The sequence below is a fragment of the Dissoconium aciculare genome (assembly GCF_010015565.1).
Source record: "Dissoconium aciculare CBS 342.82 unplaced genomic scaffold K489scaffold_9, whole genome shotgun sequence".
In the NCBI taxonomy this organism is placed as follows: domain Eukaryota; kingdom Fungi; phylum Ascomycota; class Dothideomycetes; order Mycosphaerellales; family Dissoconiaceae; genus Dissoconium; species Dissoconium aciculare.
In genome coordinates this window covers 484,165-498,588 of record NW_022984959.1, presented here as the reverse complement: position 1 = coordinate 498,588, position 14,424 = coordinate 484,165, and the positions used below count along the sequence as shown (strand labels likewise).

Sequence of the window (14,424 nt, the reverse complement as noted above, 5' to 3'; positions counted from 1 at the left end):
GTTGCAGCCTGATTGCGTTATTGCTTTATTGCTCGCTTGCTTGATTGTTTGCTTTGCTTTGCTGCCTTTACCGGACGGGGGGCTTTTGGTTAGATAGAAAGTGTAGCGAGTTCCAAGTGAAAGTCTTTTTATTTGCTTTCATCATGTTGATGGAAAGTCATGGCAAGAATCCCGTCTTCATGGTTCGAAATATTTTAACCAACTTGTCGTTTCTTACTGAGCAGCATCCGCACATTATTATATATCTGGGTAGCTCTAGAGGAAGCTGAAGCCGAGATCTAGTCGTTGTCATGACATAATCCATCACGAAAACAGCTCGAGAACCTTATTTTAGATGGCGCGACGATCCTCCAGGCCTCCCAGAAGCCGCGCTCACGTTTATATACGCCCGCGACCTTTGGCACTGTATTTGACTCGCGCATGTCGCAGAACCTGAACAAATTTGCACAATCGGGCTGGAATGAACTGATATCTTAGCCTTTGAACGAAGGCATGTCCAAATCACATCACCATTGCGCACAGTAGCAAGCCGAAGTCTCGCGGCTTCTGACTCGAACGTCACCATGACTGCACTGCGGAGTTCAGACGTCGATGAAGCGTACTTCAACGACCTGACGCAGCAACCTCCAGGTCTTAACATTGCAGGCCCTGGCGACCAAGGCGGCACAGACGAGCGACTTGCGGAAGCGCCCAGGGCGAAGCGCATAGCCTGTGTGATCTGCAGGAAGCGGAAACTTCGATGCGACGGAGTAAAACCGTCATGTGGGTCTTGCTCGCGACTTGCACATGACTGCGCATACGACGAGGTGCGGAAGAAGAGCGGACCGAAGAGAGGTTATGTGAAGTTGCTAGAAGCTCGACTTGCCCAAGTGGAATCTTTGCTCTCGAAAACCCAGGAAGAATCGGCTGATGCACCGAACGGCAATACAGCTGCCCAAGATGTAACGACTTTTGATGACGATGTTAACTATCTCGACAGCGCACTTGGCCAGACAGAACAGCAGTTTCCAGATCAGCGGGAAGTTCATTACATTCCTGATTTGCGGTCTTTTGGAGCCGTTCCCAAAGTCGCTCACGATGGTGGGTTACAGCTGCCTATCGCTGAGACGCCGTCATGGGATATGATCGCTTTGGGGCTGGATGAGCCTCTGCCTGCTCAGAACATCATAGACGACCTCAACAACATTTTCTTCGAGCGAGTCTACCCGACGATGGCTATGATACATCGACCGCGTTACTACATGGCCATGAGTCTAGCACCTCACATGCGACCGGCAACTTGTCTTCGCTATGCTATGTGGGCTAGTGCTGCGTTGGTCACAGATGGATACCGAACATTAGCGGAACCTTTCTACATTCGTGCTCGCAAGTATCTTGAGCGGGACGAAATGAAGGGTCGTGGCGAAGGCATGGCCCTGCTCGCGCACTGCCAAACATGGGCCCTGGTGGCCACATATGAATACAAAAACATGCTATTCCCCCGAGCGTGGTTGTCAGTGGGCAGAGCATGTCGGTTGACTTCGATGCTGAGTCTGAATCGTCTCGATGGAGCCGGGCCTGAAGTGAGACAGTGTCTTCCCCCGGCCAGAGATGAAACGGAGCTGGAAGAGCGCAGACGGACGTTCTGGGTGTGCTTCGGTGCAGACAGATTTGCGAGTGTCGGAACTGGCTGGCCAATGTCAATCGACGAGGCTGACATCACCACGAAGCTTCCAGGAGACGAAGCTTCATTCGAGGCCGGTGTTCCGGCCGAGTCCATCACTTTGGCGGCAGCTTTCGACTCTGGTGGTTCGACCAGACTGTCTAGTGGTGCTGCTGTCTTGGTGCTTACTTGCCTTTTCGGGAGGAACATGAACCACATCTTCCGACCAGGATCGAATGATAAAGATAAGAATCCAAACGGAGATTTCTGGACTCGACACACGAACATGGACAATTTATTATCGACCATGACGCTGATGTTGCCAGATCAATTACGAATCCCAGCAGGTCTGAACGATCCTAATGTAATATTTCTAAATTTGGGTCTTCACACGGCTGCCATTTGCATCCACCAGGCCAACATCTCCAGGGAGGAACGTAGTAAATCGTCCTCCAGAATGGCTTCGGGAAGCAGGGCCCGCTGTCTTACCGCAGCGACAGAGGTTGCTAACATTATGCGCCAGATTTGCCATCTGGACTTTTCAAATGTGAGCACTTTCCTCATCTGCTCTCTCACAGAACATTACTAACACTTTGTGATCACAGATGAACGGCTTTGTCCCTTTCTTTCTATTCACGGCAGCCCGTGTTTTCGTTCACCATCTGAAGACCAAGCCTAATGATGTCCAACCCCGAGGCTCGCTCAAATTTTTGATCTCGGCATTGCAGGTTTTCAAGCGAAAAAATCCTCTGGCAGAAACCTTTCTCGTCCACATCGAATTCGAGCTTATGGGCTCGGGTCTCGAGGACCTTCGCATATATCGCGACAACGAAGCAGGCGAGACTGCTCTGTCCCTGGCCCAGGCGATCCATCGAAGTTCAACAGAGGTATACCTCCCAGGTCATGAAACGGATCCGTGCGGACCAATACCTTTCCCAGTTCCGTCCACCAGCAACGACAAAGGCGCTGAAGAGACCCTTGGATCCCACCAGTCGAATCAGATCAGATCAGAATTGCCCTCTAGACAACGAAGTCTGGATTCCTCTGGCATGTATCCTACACCTGACGGGATTGTTCAAGAGATGGACACGAGTCCAGATGGTAGCGGAGGTGATCAGCGTACGCCGCCATTCGGCTCTGGCTCGAAAGTCCATACCGTTTCGTCGAGTTCTGTCTCGCCCAATAGCCAAGAACCCGCGATCATGATGCAAGGACACCATTCGTTCCCTGGTCAAAACGTCGCGATGGACCAAAACGTCGTCACAAATGAATCGCTTCTAGCTGCGTATCAAGCGATGCCCGTGGCGGCGACAGCATATGAGCCACAGAGGTCTCTCCCGACATGGAAAAACACCAGCACTGGTCTGGCACCCCGTGAGATCGATGGCTTCGCGTTCGCTAATGCCGAAGCATTGAACGGTATATCCGATGCGGAGTGGTCGCACATGTTGAACACTTTCGGTAGTGAGCATGTCGACCAGCCTGCTTGATACGTGAACTGTCGCCAAGTGGACGAGCATTTGCAATGATTACAACTTGTTTTGATGATGAATGAATGTAAATCACGTCTTATGAATATCGGAATGACGGCGCAAAGGGGGAACACAGGCGTGGCAAATAGTCTTTTAGCACTTGACTGGCGCAGAATCGCTAGACTGAAGAAGTGCGAGATCATTCGATCTCATATAATACTACCTCAACTATCGAGATGGGACCCTCTTCATGTTATGAGAAGTGGATACACCCCTGGAGTATCTTACTAATAAGGTTGCCCACCTGGGCATGTGTTTTACAACCATTCGACGCTGCAAAGTGGGGCAGGAACTAACATGATCGATGACGGAAGCTGTGATCGAATTCCCCCCTCAATCGGACAACCATTGTGCCGTCGGATACCTGAAGATGCCGAATGGTTACAGCAAACTCCGGACATTTACTTGCAGGAATAGGCACAGAGGAATAGCTTCACGTCAAAAATCGAGCTATTGACGACCCGATTGCACCGGCGGGTTTGTGCTTGTTCTCATTGCATACCTAGGTACCGCGTTATATTCAGACAGAATCAATCCTCCATCGAGATCGACGGTCGACATATTACAGTCGGTGAAAGACGAGCAGAAGTAGACATGCCGAAACCTCAGCTCTTGCTCCTCGGAGCCATTGACCAGTGAGTGGTCCTACATAGTCATGGGCAGCTCACCTATTGAACAATCGAAAGCGCTCACGAAGCGTGGCGATCCATGTCCAACATCGCCGAGATCATCGAACCTCAAGCAAAGACTCGCAGCGAATTTATCGACGAATGCAAGTCCGGCAAGCTCGATTCCGTACACGCGATATACCGAACGTTTGCCAGCGTCGAGACCACTGGTCGGTTTGATCCCGAGCTCGTCGCGGTCCTTCCGAAGAACCTGAAATATCTTGCACACGTCGGTGCGGGTTACGACCAGGTCGACGTGAAAGCATGTTCCGAGCGTGATCCTCCCATCCGTGTATCGAACACTCCTACCGCGGTCGACAACGCGACCGCCGACACGGCCGTATTCCTCATGCTCGGCGCGCTCCGAGGCTTCAACGTGGGAATGACATCGTTGCGACAGAACAAGTGGCGAGGCGAACCAGCTCTACCCTTGGGTCATGACCCGCAAGGCAAGGTGCTCGGTATCTTGGGAATGGGAGGGATCGGGCGTAACATGATGAAGAAATGCACCGCGTTCGGAATGAAGACCATCTATCACAACCGGAATCGTTTAGATGACGACAAGTCTGGAGGTGCACAGTATGTCTCCTTTGATGAACTGCTTGCGCAGTCGGATGTGTTGAGTTTGAATTTACCTCTGAATGTAAGTGAAGCGCAATGCATGCAGCATCATCTCAGGAGTCGATGTATTAGCTGACTGATGGCGTTCCCGCAGAACCACACGCGCCACATCATCTCTACGGCAGAATTCGCAAAGATGAAGAAAGACGTAGTAATTATCAACACGGCCCGAGGCGCGGTCATGGACGAGGATGCCTTGGTTAAAGCGCTCGAAAGCGGTCAGGTTCGCTCCGTCGGCCTGGATGTATTCGAGGAGGAGCCCAAGATTCACCCAGGCCTCGTGGCTAACCCGAACGTCATGCTCGTGCCACATCTAGGGACGTGGACATTCGAGACTCAAGCCGCCATGGAGGAATGGGCGATGGATAATCTGCGCTCGGCGATCGAGACGGGGAAGCTGAAGAGTCCGGTGCCAGAACAGACAGATTTATAGACGCGTCCCGCTGCGAATGAGCCTTGCCGGGAAGACTAATATGAGCAGAATAGACCTGCTCTGTCTGACTTTCGAAGCTTCGGCCTCCGCTATAAACAGTAGTTCACGACACACACATACGGTACTCGTATAAATGCAGTCGTATACACGACAGAAAGTTCCATGAAACGTGAAGCTGCATGTTGGACGTATACCGGAGACCCTGCAGCTCACGTGGATGGTGTGCGGCTGCACCGGCCGATGCGTCGTTATATTACAGTATCACAGCGTGCAAACGCATGCCTCCCAGATTCCCGCACCATCTCTGATATAAATACGATATCTGGATGATCGAACGACGCAAGTTTTGTGGCATGCATTACATCGCGAACAATTAATGTCCTGCACGCAGACTTCTCGTCACACACCAGCAGGTCGTGATCGATGACTGTGAGGCTTCAAAGCTGCAGGAAAATCCATCCGCTCGCCTGATGCGCCCCCGGGCCTATCAGCCGAGGAATCTCGGCGGTATCATCGCATGATCTCAGGCCGTGCGGGCAAATATGTATGGTCGTGACGGGCTTGGTCATAGTCGCCAATTTCGACAATAATAGATATTACATATCGTACTGTTATCCTCACGTAGCTACTAACCATGTCACGGTCATTGTCCAACTCTCCGTGTCTACGCCTGAGCTGAGGAGCACGATTCTGCTTTCTCAATGGCCGAGCGAAACAGGAGCACCGACGACCTGATTGGCGTGGCTCCATGGCAGGTCGGCGAGGGTATGCCAGCTTCTTATAACCTTCGTGGATCCCATGGCGACCATCTCGTCGTAGAGCAGCAGCATCAGCAGCAGGAGGAAGAAGAAGAAGAAGAAGAAGAAGAAGAAGAAGAAGAGGATCGCGCTCGCGGACCAGCCCTGTCAGATCTCATGCAATATCATTACCCCCGAGACCGCGTGTTGCTTGCAGAGAGTGCGAGCATATCGTACCCGCCCCGGTCGATGATGCAACACGATGATCCTGGTTCACTCGCACCGCATCCGCCGTTCCAGATCGGAGCGCCTGCGTATTCCCATGTCGCCTCAACGGCAGCTGGTCTGATGCCGGGCGCATTGTTGCAACATGAGCAATATGCCGCCGCGCCGCCACAATCTCGACCTGCCACCATTCTGGGATACGGCACCACCGACGGACTTGTGCTGCCATCGGGTACCACGACATCGGCATGGAGTCAAACAGGCGGGAATCTCATGTCCGCCGGATTGGCTGTAGCATCGGCGTCGGCCACCACGCCGCGAAGTATGGCGGCCAAGCCAAAGGAGCAGAAAAGACGCACGAAGACGGGATGTTTGACATGTCGCAAGCGACGCATCAAGGTGAGTGAATCTGTTCCGCAGTGCTGTTGCCGATTGTCATTTTGGAATGTTGCGGGTCGCGTGCTGCACTGCACTGTACATACTGCACGCACGTGGTCGACGAGGCTACCTTCTCGAGTACATGCTGCCCCGTACAGTGCGCTGTAACGTACCGGATCATCATCTGCTGTGGGCTGCATCTCGAGGCCCGACAACACAAATATTTGCCCGTTCACTGCCAGGCTACCCGTCCCCGGGATCAATCTGGCAGCCGGGGCCGGCCTGGAGACCATTGATTAGCACCATCCAAGCGGAAGTTTGTTTCGCACCTCACCTCCGTCCGCGATCGCACACACCACACCAAACATCTCTACTCCACTGATTAGCGTTGACGGACCGAAGCTTTGTTGTTACTTCCTTTGCCTGTCACAGCGCCAAACCCCGTTCCCCTCTGTCTATAGCCCGCGATTGCCATAGTTCTTACTGACGATCCCAATCGCAGTGTGACGAGGCTTTCCCCTCTTGTCGCAACTGCCAGAAAAGCAAGCGGCAGTGTATGGGCTACGACTTCAATCGAACAAACCTGCAAGGCACCAACGGCAATACGCTGCTTCGACCGGCACCGCGGCGCGATCAACTACCGCCGTCTGGCGTAGCGTTCCTGCCACACGTGCTTCGGACTGCACCTGACGGTCATCTTCCACCACAGCGGCCCTTCCCCGTCATTCCTTCGTCACGCGTTGATGAAACCGCAAATTACCACGAATAACCTTACAGACATCCGGTTCGTCTCTAGCGACGCAGATGGCGCGAAGCTCATCTTCATCGGGCCTGCAGCCTCATCGGAATAGTAAGCTTGGCTGCACAACAATGGCAGGGTGCGCCATTGCCGATCACTGACCACCGCCTCTGTGGTAGTCAAATTCGTAAGCATCAATGACTTGTTCTCTCTCAACGATATTGCGGCGGCATACGTCGAGCGGGAAGCTCCTCTCGCAGGCGTTATTCTCGATCAGCGCGAGATCAATGATTACTATCGTTTGCAGTACGCAAGCGCTCTAGACTCGTTCTTCGAGACGACCTGGTACACGTCACATGGCCCGGCACGGTTACAAGCGACTCCATCACTTCTTGATTTCGTCTCACAATGTATCGAGAAGATGAAGTCCCCGGCAAAAGACAAATCGATCCCGTCTCTTGAAGCTCGTCTGGTCTGGCAGTTCGCCATCATGCCGCGGACTGTGTCGCCGACCTTTGTCACTGCCATCGATTCCGCCGTTCAGGAGCTACTGCCACGGATTGATGTCGCTGAACATCTCTTGACCGGTCAATTCCTCGCTGCCGACCGAGTGCCACCCGCTTCGCTCCTCGCGCCATCCCTGGTCGGTTTCCCAGATTTGACCATTCCATGCACCAATCCAGACCCAATTCAGATTGCGCAATTGAAGGATCAAGAGTTCAACTTCTGGCATCAACTCGGCCGCTTTGTCAGCGTTCGGGACGACGACTCTAGCAATGCGAGCGCCGTTCAATCAGTATATACCACGCTACAGACCCTTCGAACCTTGCTCTCTCGGAAAGAGTCGCGCGACGTGCTCTATTCCATTGCGGTCTTACGTCACATCGGCGGTCGTCTACCGAATTACCATCCTCGAAGGCCGCTCTCGGTGTCGACCAACGACCCGAGCGACTTTCCGGGTCAGGTCAGCGTCGCCCAATTTTTTCTCGAACGGGAGGAGCGTACAGCGTCAACTTGGGTCGCTATGCGCGTTGCTGGCATGGCGTTGCGAGGAGTGCTCCTGCAAAAGCAGTGACATCTTTCTTTACAGAGGGATCAACTTGTCAGACTAAGTGGCTTCAAGCATCATCTCGAGATGCACAATAGAGATAGCGAAGCAATTCTACGTGCTTGCAGAAATCATTAAATTGCAACTGGTAAACAATACATTGGTCCAGAGTTCGAAAAGTACATCCAGCGAATCAAGGCGAATGGTGATACAGCAGCAAAAGGAACAAAACAGGGGAGATATTGCCCAACAGCGCAGATCGTCGCGGCGCATATCATCGGCGCTGGGCGCCGTGAAGCACCCGAATTTTCCGATGCTTACCTCGTGTGAATTCTAGAAGCGCAATCTTTTCATAGCATTGGCTTCTCGTTTCACAAGCGCGCCGCCACTAATTCTCCCCAACGCGCTCGTTGTCGAGGTCCCCGGGATAGCGCCAGAGAAGGGCAGAGAGGGGCAAAAGTGCAACGTTGTTATCGTGCAAGGTGTGCTCAACAGGACGTGGGACGAGAGTGTGACTGTCAAGCCATGCGGCTGATGGCCAAACCTCCCAGCCGACCAGCTCGCGGTGCTCCGGGTTGCTCAGTGTTTGCGACTTGGATTCTCGAAACGGTGGCCTTACGCGGCGTTGGCCTCGGGGGCGGCAGGGGCCTTGCCATAGACTTCCTGGTAGACGCGCTCAAATTCGTGGCGCGAATCTCGGGCCTTGCGGTCATATACCTGTCCAATCACCTGATTAGTTATACCGCCTCAAAGTTGACTGGGCCGTGACGTGGGAACACTAGACTTACACTTCGCTCAGCAGAAGTCAGCTGCTTGAAATCGCTTAGAACAGTGTTGATCCTTTCCTTCACCGATCCAGAGCTTCGGGAGGCCGCATGTTCGCCGTAGTAGATAGTCCAGGCGCTCAAGGGTCTCTTGGGCAATCGTTCGTCGGGAATAGCAGGGTATTTCGCGCGCGATCCTTTTCCAGTGGGGTAAAGTCTGTTAAGACGAGCTCGAGCCTTGTTCGCAAGGCCAATTTCAGCGGCGCTGTGACTCTTAATCCATTTCTTGATAGCGACGAGGCGCATCGCCTCGAGCTCGGCTGCGCGCTCCTGGTAGGTCTGTTCTCCCGCGTTAGTAAAGAACGTCACTGAACAGCTAGCCGTCCCTCTATTCGCTTACGTACCTCTTTCTCTGCAGCGCTCAAAGACTTGTACTGCTTGGCGACATGGGCGAACGCGCTCGTCACATCCCCATTGCTACCCTTCGCGCCCTTCATCGCCTCCGCCACGTACACATTGTATGCATTGCGATTACCAGTGACTGGAACCGGCGGCGCGAGAGCCTGCTCCTTCAAAGTCTTGATCTCCAGTAGGTCCGCCTTCTTCTTCTCGCTTGTCTTCCGCTTGAGCAATTTGGCCTTCTGAGCGGCCTTCTGCTCTTCTGTCAATGTTACCCTCTTCGGCTTCTTCTTGGTCGCGGCCTTCTTTGGGGCGGCCTTCTTCGCTCTGGGCTTCTTGGCTGCCGCCTTGGTGCTCTTTGCGGTCTTTGTGGTCGTCCTCTTGGCGGAAGTTGTTGAAGTGCCCGTTGCGCGGGAAGTTGCCCGCTTCACAGGCTTCGAAGGCTCACCGACGACCGACTTAGGTCTCCCAGGAGTCGCATAAGTGCGAGTGGCATGGAAGGCGACTATGCGAACAATCGGGCGACGAATGTGACGGTGGCAGTGGACCAGGCGTGAGCCGGCCGACGACACTGGCAAACGAGCCAGCATCTCGCTCTCCGACGTTTATAATATGTAGTAATCGGAAATTCGATGTCGCTATGAGAATGACTGCGGCCCCGTGAATAGTTTGGGTGATTGTTGATGAATGACGAAGCTGTTGCGACGGCTGTCATGCTCACTCGCCTGCACAAGTTGTTGCCAGGACGGGACCTTGCTCTGTCAAAACAACGCCCGTGCGCGAGGTTTCCAGCTTCCCCAGTGGTCGCGTGTGCGGCTCAAGCCAATGGGTGAGTAACAATGCGATTCTGAATGCCAAAAACACGGTTCCACTCTACGAGCGTTTTGCGCGACGGCGATGAGGTTGATCGCATGCCCATGAAATACCGAACCTATAACGCACGGTGCTCTTACACGTACTGTCTTGCAAAATGCCAGGCAATAGCTCGAGCTCTTCCATCAAAACGCGCTCCAATCTGCTGCACAGTTGCGTCAGTGCCGACACGACTATGGTGCTCCGTAGAGAATTATCACGCCCTGTAGCTACTTGCGGGTGAAGCATCAGTACGAGAAGCTCAGCCAGTCGGAGGAGGGTTTCCGATCTTTCAATTCTAAGAAATCATTCCTGTCCAGTCCTGCTTTTGTGGTTCTTTACGCCTTGGTCAGCTGTTCAGGGTTCCCATTAGTCACGGCAATTGGTCCTCGAAATCCCAAGTGCACGCCTCCGTCTCCCGGACAAGTCGATTGCAGCACGGCAGACTCATCTCGATAAGATCTTCACAACTCCAGAGGGAAAGCACGTTTGTTCCTGTGAATCGATCAGGACGTAACTGTAGGCGCCAATACACCACCATTCGATCATCTCGGAACAGCAAAGGAGAAGGACATCATAGATCATTGCTACCATCAGCCCGAGAGTGGCCACAAGGTGTACGGACGAAGCACTCGGCCAAGCAAGATGGCCCGCTCACCGCAACGTAGGAGAAACGATTCGCGCGAACGTCGAGATCATCGCACCCGCCCGTCAGAACGCTCTCGGAGCCGCGAGGTAAGCAGACAAGAGCTTGAGACACTGGAAGGATACTGACAGATGTTGGCAGCGTCGATACGACGACGACCGACATCATTCGAGGCGCGACGATCGCCGGGATGACCGACGTGATGATCGTCGCAGCGACCGACGAGACTATCGTCGTGACGACCGCAGCCGACGAGACTATGACCGGTACGATGATCGGGAAAGAGATTATCACAGGCATGATCATCGCCGAGATGATCGAAGGGATCGGAATGACAGATCCTTGAACCACCCCGCTCACGATGATCGACGACGAGATCAATCAGCTTCGCGGCGAAGAAGCCCTTCGAAAGCAGATGATCGATCGGACAAAACTCCCACTTCAGTAAGAGATTCCAAACGGGGCGCTATCTCAACCTCAAATGACCTCGCAGATGACGAATCCATCGAAGGTCGTCCGAGTAAGCGTTTTAGGCGAGAGTCTGTCACGCAGGATCCTACGTCATTATTAGAAGAGGTCAAGGTATGTTGCTGGGTATCTCATATGGGCACTGAGTTTTGCTGACAAAAAAGCCTTCCCAAAATTCCGAAACAGGAGCAGAAGACGCTGCAGCAAAAGCCGCCAAACAGGAGCGCTTGCGTGCTAATCTGGAGAGGTGGAAGCTCAAAAAACAACAGGAAGACAATGCGACCGGTTCGGGGGAATCACCAACCGCATCACAGGACGGTTCTCAAACAGCATTTCACACTTTCGATCACAAGACTGTGAAGAAGCGGATCGAGGCTGCCAAGAACAAGCAGGAGAAAACAACCTTAGACGGTGATGCAATGGTCGCGTTGCCGAGCAAGACCATCGGAGGGCCAACTTCGTCCCAGTCCATAAATAACGGGGTTCGAAACGTGGCCCATGTATCTCAAAGTAAGTTCGAGCGTGTAAAGAGCCTGATAGTTCACTGACATTGCATATAGATGAACCAACAGTGAGCAGCAAGGTCGACGGCAAAATATCTGGATTTGGCATCAAACAATCCGCTGCCGAAAAGAACGCCGAAGAACAGGCTAGCAAGAAGACGGCGGTAGCACTGGATGACGATGAAGACGACAGCCGTGGTTTGAAGTTCAAGGAGCTCGATGATTCTGATCTCATGCCTAAAGGAGGCGACATCATCGAAGATGACGATGACGGAGATGACCTACGGAGCGAAGACGAAGAAGCAGAGGCCAACCGCGAAGCAGCCCAACGGCGTGCTGCAGAAGCGCAAGCAGGACAAGACGATGTCATTATGCAGGATGCAGGAGCGGCCAACGAGACTGCTGCGCAAGAGACGCCAGGAGATGAGATCGATCCCTTGGATGCATTCATGGCCAGTTTAGAGCAGTCTGCACAATCATCTGGTCGGAAGGCCGCGCCTGCGAAGAGACAGCAAGCCGAAGTGTTCGACAGCGATGATGAAGCGCCCGCCATGGAGGCCATCGGGTCTGAAGCCGACGCCATCCTTCAAAAGCCAAAAAGCAAAAAGAAGGCAATCACTCCATGGAGCGCTTCCAAAATACCGCACGATGACTTCCGCAAAAACTTCTATTCGGAGTCCACCGAAATCGCTGAAATGACCGTTGAGGAAATAAAGGCGATCAGAGAAGATCTTGTCGATGTTGAGGTCAAGGGCATTGATGCACCAAAGCCAATTCTAAAGTGGTCACAGGCCAGCTTTCCAGCACAAATTCTTGACATCATTCGTGTCAAAAATTTCGACAATCCCACACCAATCCAGGCGCAAGCGCTGCCTGCAATCATGTCCGGCCGAGACACCATCGGCATCGCCAAGACCGGGTCGGGCAAGACCCTGGCCTACCTCTTACCAATGTTCCGACATATCAAGGATCAGCCTCCACTAAAAAACCTCGATGGACCCATTGGTCTGATCCTGGCACCCACTCGGGAACTAGCTGTGCAGATTCACAATGAGTGTGGGCCTTACACCAAAGCTCTTGGACTACAAGCCGTTTGCTGTTATGGTGGATCGCCTATCGCTGACAACATTGCCGCCTTGAAGCGGGGCGCAGAGATCGTTGTTTGCACTCCTGGTCGTTATATTGATCTTCTGCAAGCGAATTCGGGGCGCGTCACAAATCTCACTCGCGTCACATACATTGTTCTGGATGAAGCGGATCGCATGTTCGACATGGGCTTCGAGCCACAGATTTCCCAAATGCTAGGCGGTATTCGTCCGAATCGTCAAGCCGTCCTTTTCTCGGCCACCTTTCCAATCAAAGTAGAGACGTTGGCAAAGAAGATCTTGAAGAACCCTGTAGAAATCACAGCTGGCGGCCGCAGCGTTGTGGGACCCGAGATCACCCAGATCATTGAGATTCGCGAGGAGGATTCCAAGTTGCTTCGTCTTCTCGAATTGCTCGGAGAGGTTCATCTGAGTGACGATGATGCGCGTTCGCTCGTCTTCGTGGAGAGACAGGAGGCTGCAGACGACATTGTCAGGAAGCTCGGGAAAAATCAATATCCTGCCACTTCTGTGCATGGTGGTCGAGATCAAATTGATCGCGACCAATCAATATCCGATTTCAAAGCAGGTATTTACCCTGTCATGGTTGCCACCTCAGTGGCCGCTCGTGGGTTGGATGTCAAGCATTTGAAGCTTGTGGTCAATTGGGACTGTCCAAACCACGGCGAAGACTATGTCCATCGTTGCGGGCGCACTGGACGCGCTGGGAATACTGGCACTGCGGTGACTTTCGTCACGCCCGAGCAGGAGAGATTCTCGCCTTTCTTGGTCCGTGCTTTAAAGGACAGCAAACAAGATGTGCCCGAGTCGTTGCAGGAAATGGCAGCTGCGTTCAAGACGAAAGTCAAGTCTGGAGAAGCACAACGACAGCGCAGTGGATTTGGCGGCAGAGGCATCGAACGTCTTGCTGCTGCACGCGCGAGCGAAAATGCTCGTGTCAAGAGTCAATTCAAAACCGACGACGAACCTGCAGATGCTGAAGCCGATGCAGCAGCTGATTCTAAATCTTCTGAGATCGAGAAACGTGTTGCTAAAGCAACTGGTGTCATTAAGGCCCGCGATGCCCAGCCGGAGGAGTTGCAGCTTTCTGATCGACTGGCGCAGCATCTTAGCAATGCGATGAAGGTGCAAAAGCATGAAGAGAAGGTCGAAGAACTTCCGAAAGATCCATTGGCGAGAGCTGCGGCAGCGGCTGCGGCGGTTAACAGCCGAATCGGTACCAGAGGTATGTCGAACGAGATGAACATACACCGAGTGAACAGAGAGCTGATTTATAACACAGGAACACGGCCAGGTGCACCTCCAGATAACCATGGACCAGATGCTGGTGCGCACTACTCCACGCTTGAAATCAATGACTTTCCACAAAAAGCGAGATGGAACGTCACCAACCGCACCAACGTCGCCAAGATTCTCGAAGGCACAGGCGTGTCTATCACGTCCAAGGGAAATTACTACGCTGCAAACACGAGACCTGGCCCCGGTGATCCTCCGCCATTGTACATTCTTGTCGAAGGCCACACTGAGCCGATGGTCTTGTCTGCGATGAAGCAACTTGCCGACCTGTTAAAGGCAGGCACGTTGGCGGCGCAAGAACAGGAGGCTCGTGCTGGCACTGGAGGTCGTTATAGTGTTGTGTAATGCTCTAAGATCTTCGAGGGTC

The 14,424-nt window shown here is 53.1% G+C and overlaps 6 protein-coding genes across 6 annotated transcripts; 4 read left to right on the top strand and 2 right to left on the bottom strand.

Moving 5' to 3' along the window:
• Positions 1 to 563: 563 nt before the first annotated feature.
• K489DRAFT_372009 (uncharacterized protein) lies at positions 564 to 3,132 on the top strand (the record flags this gene model as incomplete). Its single annotated transcript, XM_033603291.1, has 2 exons — positions 564 to 2,189; positions 2,248 to 3,132. 2 exons carry the CDS (start codon positions 564 to 566, stop codon positions 3,130 to 3,132), a joined length of 2,511 nt encoding a protein of 836 aa, XP_033458097.1.
• A 580-nt stretch (positions 3,133 to 3,712) lies between these two features.
• Positions 3,713 to 5,093, top strand: K489DRAFT_341674 (glyoxylate reductase). The gene is made up of 2 exons (XM_033602287.1): positions 3,713 to 4,485; positions 4,558 to 5,093. The coding sequence occupies exons 1-2, from the start codon at positions 3,883 to 3,885 to the stop codon at positions 4,894 to 4,896; spliced, it is 942 nt and encodes a 313-aa protein (XP_033458096.1). The 5' UTR covers positions 3,713 to 3,882; the 3' UTR covers positions 4,897 to 5,093.
• Positions 5,094 to 5,231: 138 nt separating this feature from the next.
• On the top strand, positions 5,232 to 7,260 carry K489DRAFT_382095 (uncharacterized protein). Its single transcript, XM_033605292.1, has 3 exons — positions 5,232 to 6,257; positions 6,739 to 7,086; positions 7,155 to 7,260. The coding sequence occupies exons 1-2, from the start codon at positions 5,598 to 5,600 to the stop codon at positions 7,003 to 7,005; spliced, it is 927 nt and encodes a 308-aa protein (XP_033458095.1). The 5' UTR covers positions 5,232 to 5,597; the 3' UTR covers positions 7,006 to 7,086; positions 7,155 to 7,260.
• A 1,419-nt stretch (positions 7,261 to 8,679) lies between these two features.
• On the bottom strand, positions 8,680 to 9,289 carry K489DRAFT_382094 (uncharacterized protein). The gene has a single exon (XM_033605291.1). The coding sequence runs from the start codon at positions 9,091 to 9,093 to the stop codon at positions 8,761 to 8,763; it is 333 nt and encodes a 110-aa protein (XP_033458094.1). The 5' UTR covers positions 9,094 to 9,289; the 3' UTR covers positions 8,680 to 8,760.
• On the bottom strand, positions 8,973 to 9,907 carry K489DRAFT_263909 (uncharacterized protein). The gene has a single exon (XM_033600069.1). It carries the CDS (start codon positions 9,774 to 9,776, stop codon positions 9,153 to 9,155), a length of 624 nt encoding a protein of 207 aa, XP_033458093.1. The 5' UTR covers positions 9,777 to 9,907; the 3' UTR covers positions 8,973 to 9,152.
• Positions 9,908 to 10,683: 776 nt separating this feature from the next.
• Positions 10,684 to 14,402, top strand: K489DRAFT_372005 (P-loop containing nucleoside triphosphate hydrolase protein; the record flags this gene model as incomplete). Its single annotated transcript, XM_033603290.1, has 4 exons — positions 10,684 to 10,773; positions 10,826 to 11,266; positions 11,317 to 11,662; positions 11,713 to 14,402. 4 exons carry the CDS (start codon positions 10,684 to 10,686, stop codon positions 14,400 to 14,402), a joined length of 3,567 nt encoding a protein of 1,188 aa, XP_033458092.1.
• Positions 14,403 to 14,424: the final 22 nt, after the last annotated feature.

Coding starts and splice junctions, on each gene's coding strand:
- K489DRAFT_341674 (XM_033602287.1), top strand. CDS start 3,883: ATGTCCAACATCGCCGAGATCATCGAACCTCAAGCAAAGACTCGCAGC. Junction 4,486..4,557: donor GTTTGAATTTACCTCTGAAT/GTAAGTGAAGCG, acceptor GCGTTCCCGCAG/AACCACACGCGCCACATCAT.
- K489DRAFT_382094 (XM_033605291.1), bottom strand. CDS start 9,093: ATGCGCCTCGTCGCTATCAAGAAATGGATTAAGAGTCACAGCGCCGCT.
- K489DRAFT_263909 (XM_033600069.1), bottom strand. CDS start 9,776: ATGCTGGCTCGTTTGCCAGTGTCGTCGGCCGGCTCACGCCTGGTCCAC.
- K489DRAFT_382095 (XM_033605292.1), top strand. CDS start 5,598: ATGGCCGAGCGAAACAGGAGCACCGACGACCTGATTGGCGTGGCTCCA. Junction 6,258..6,738: donor GTCGCAAGCGACGCATCAAG/GTGAGTGAATCT, acceptor TCCCAATCGCAG/TGTGACGAGGCTTTCCCCTC.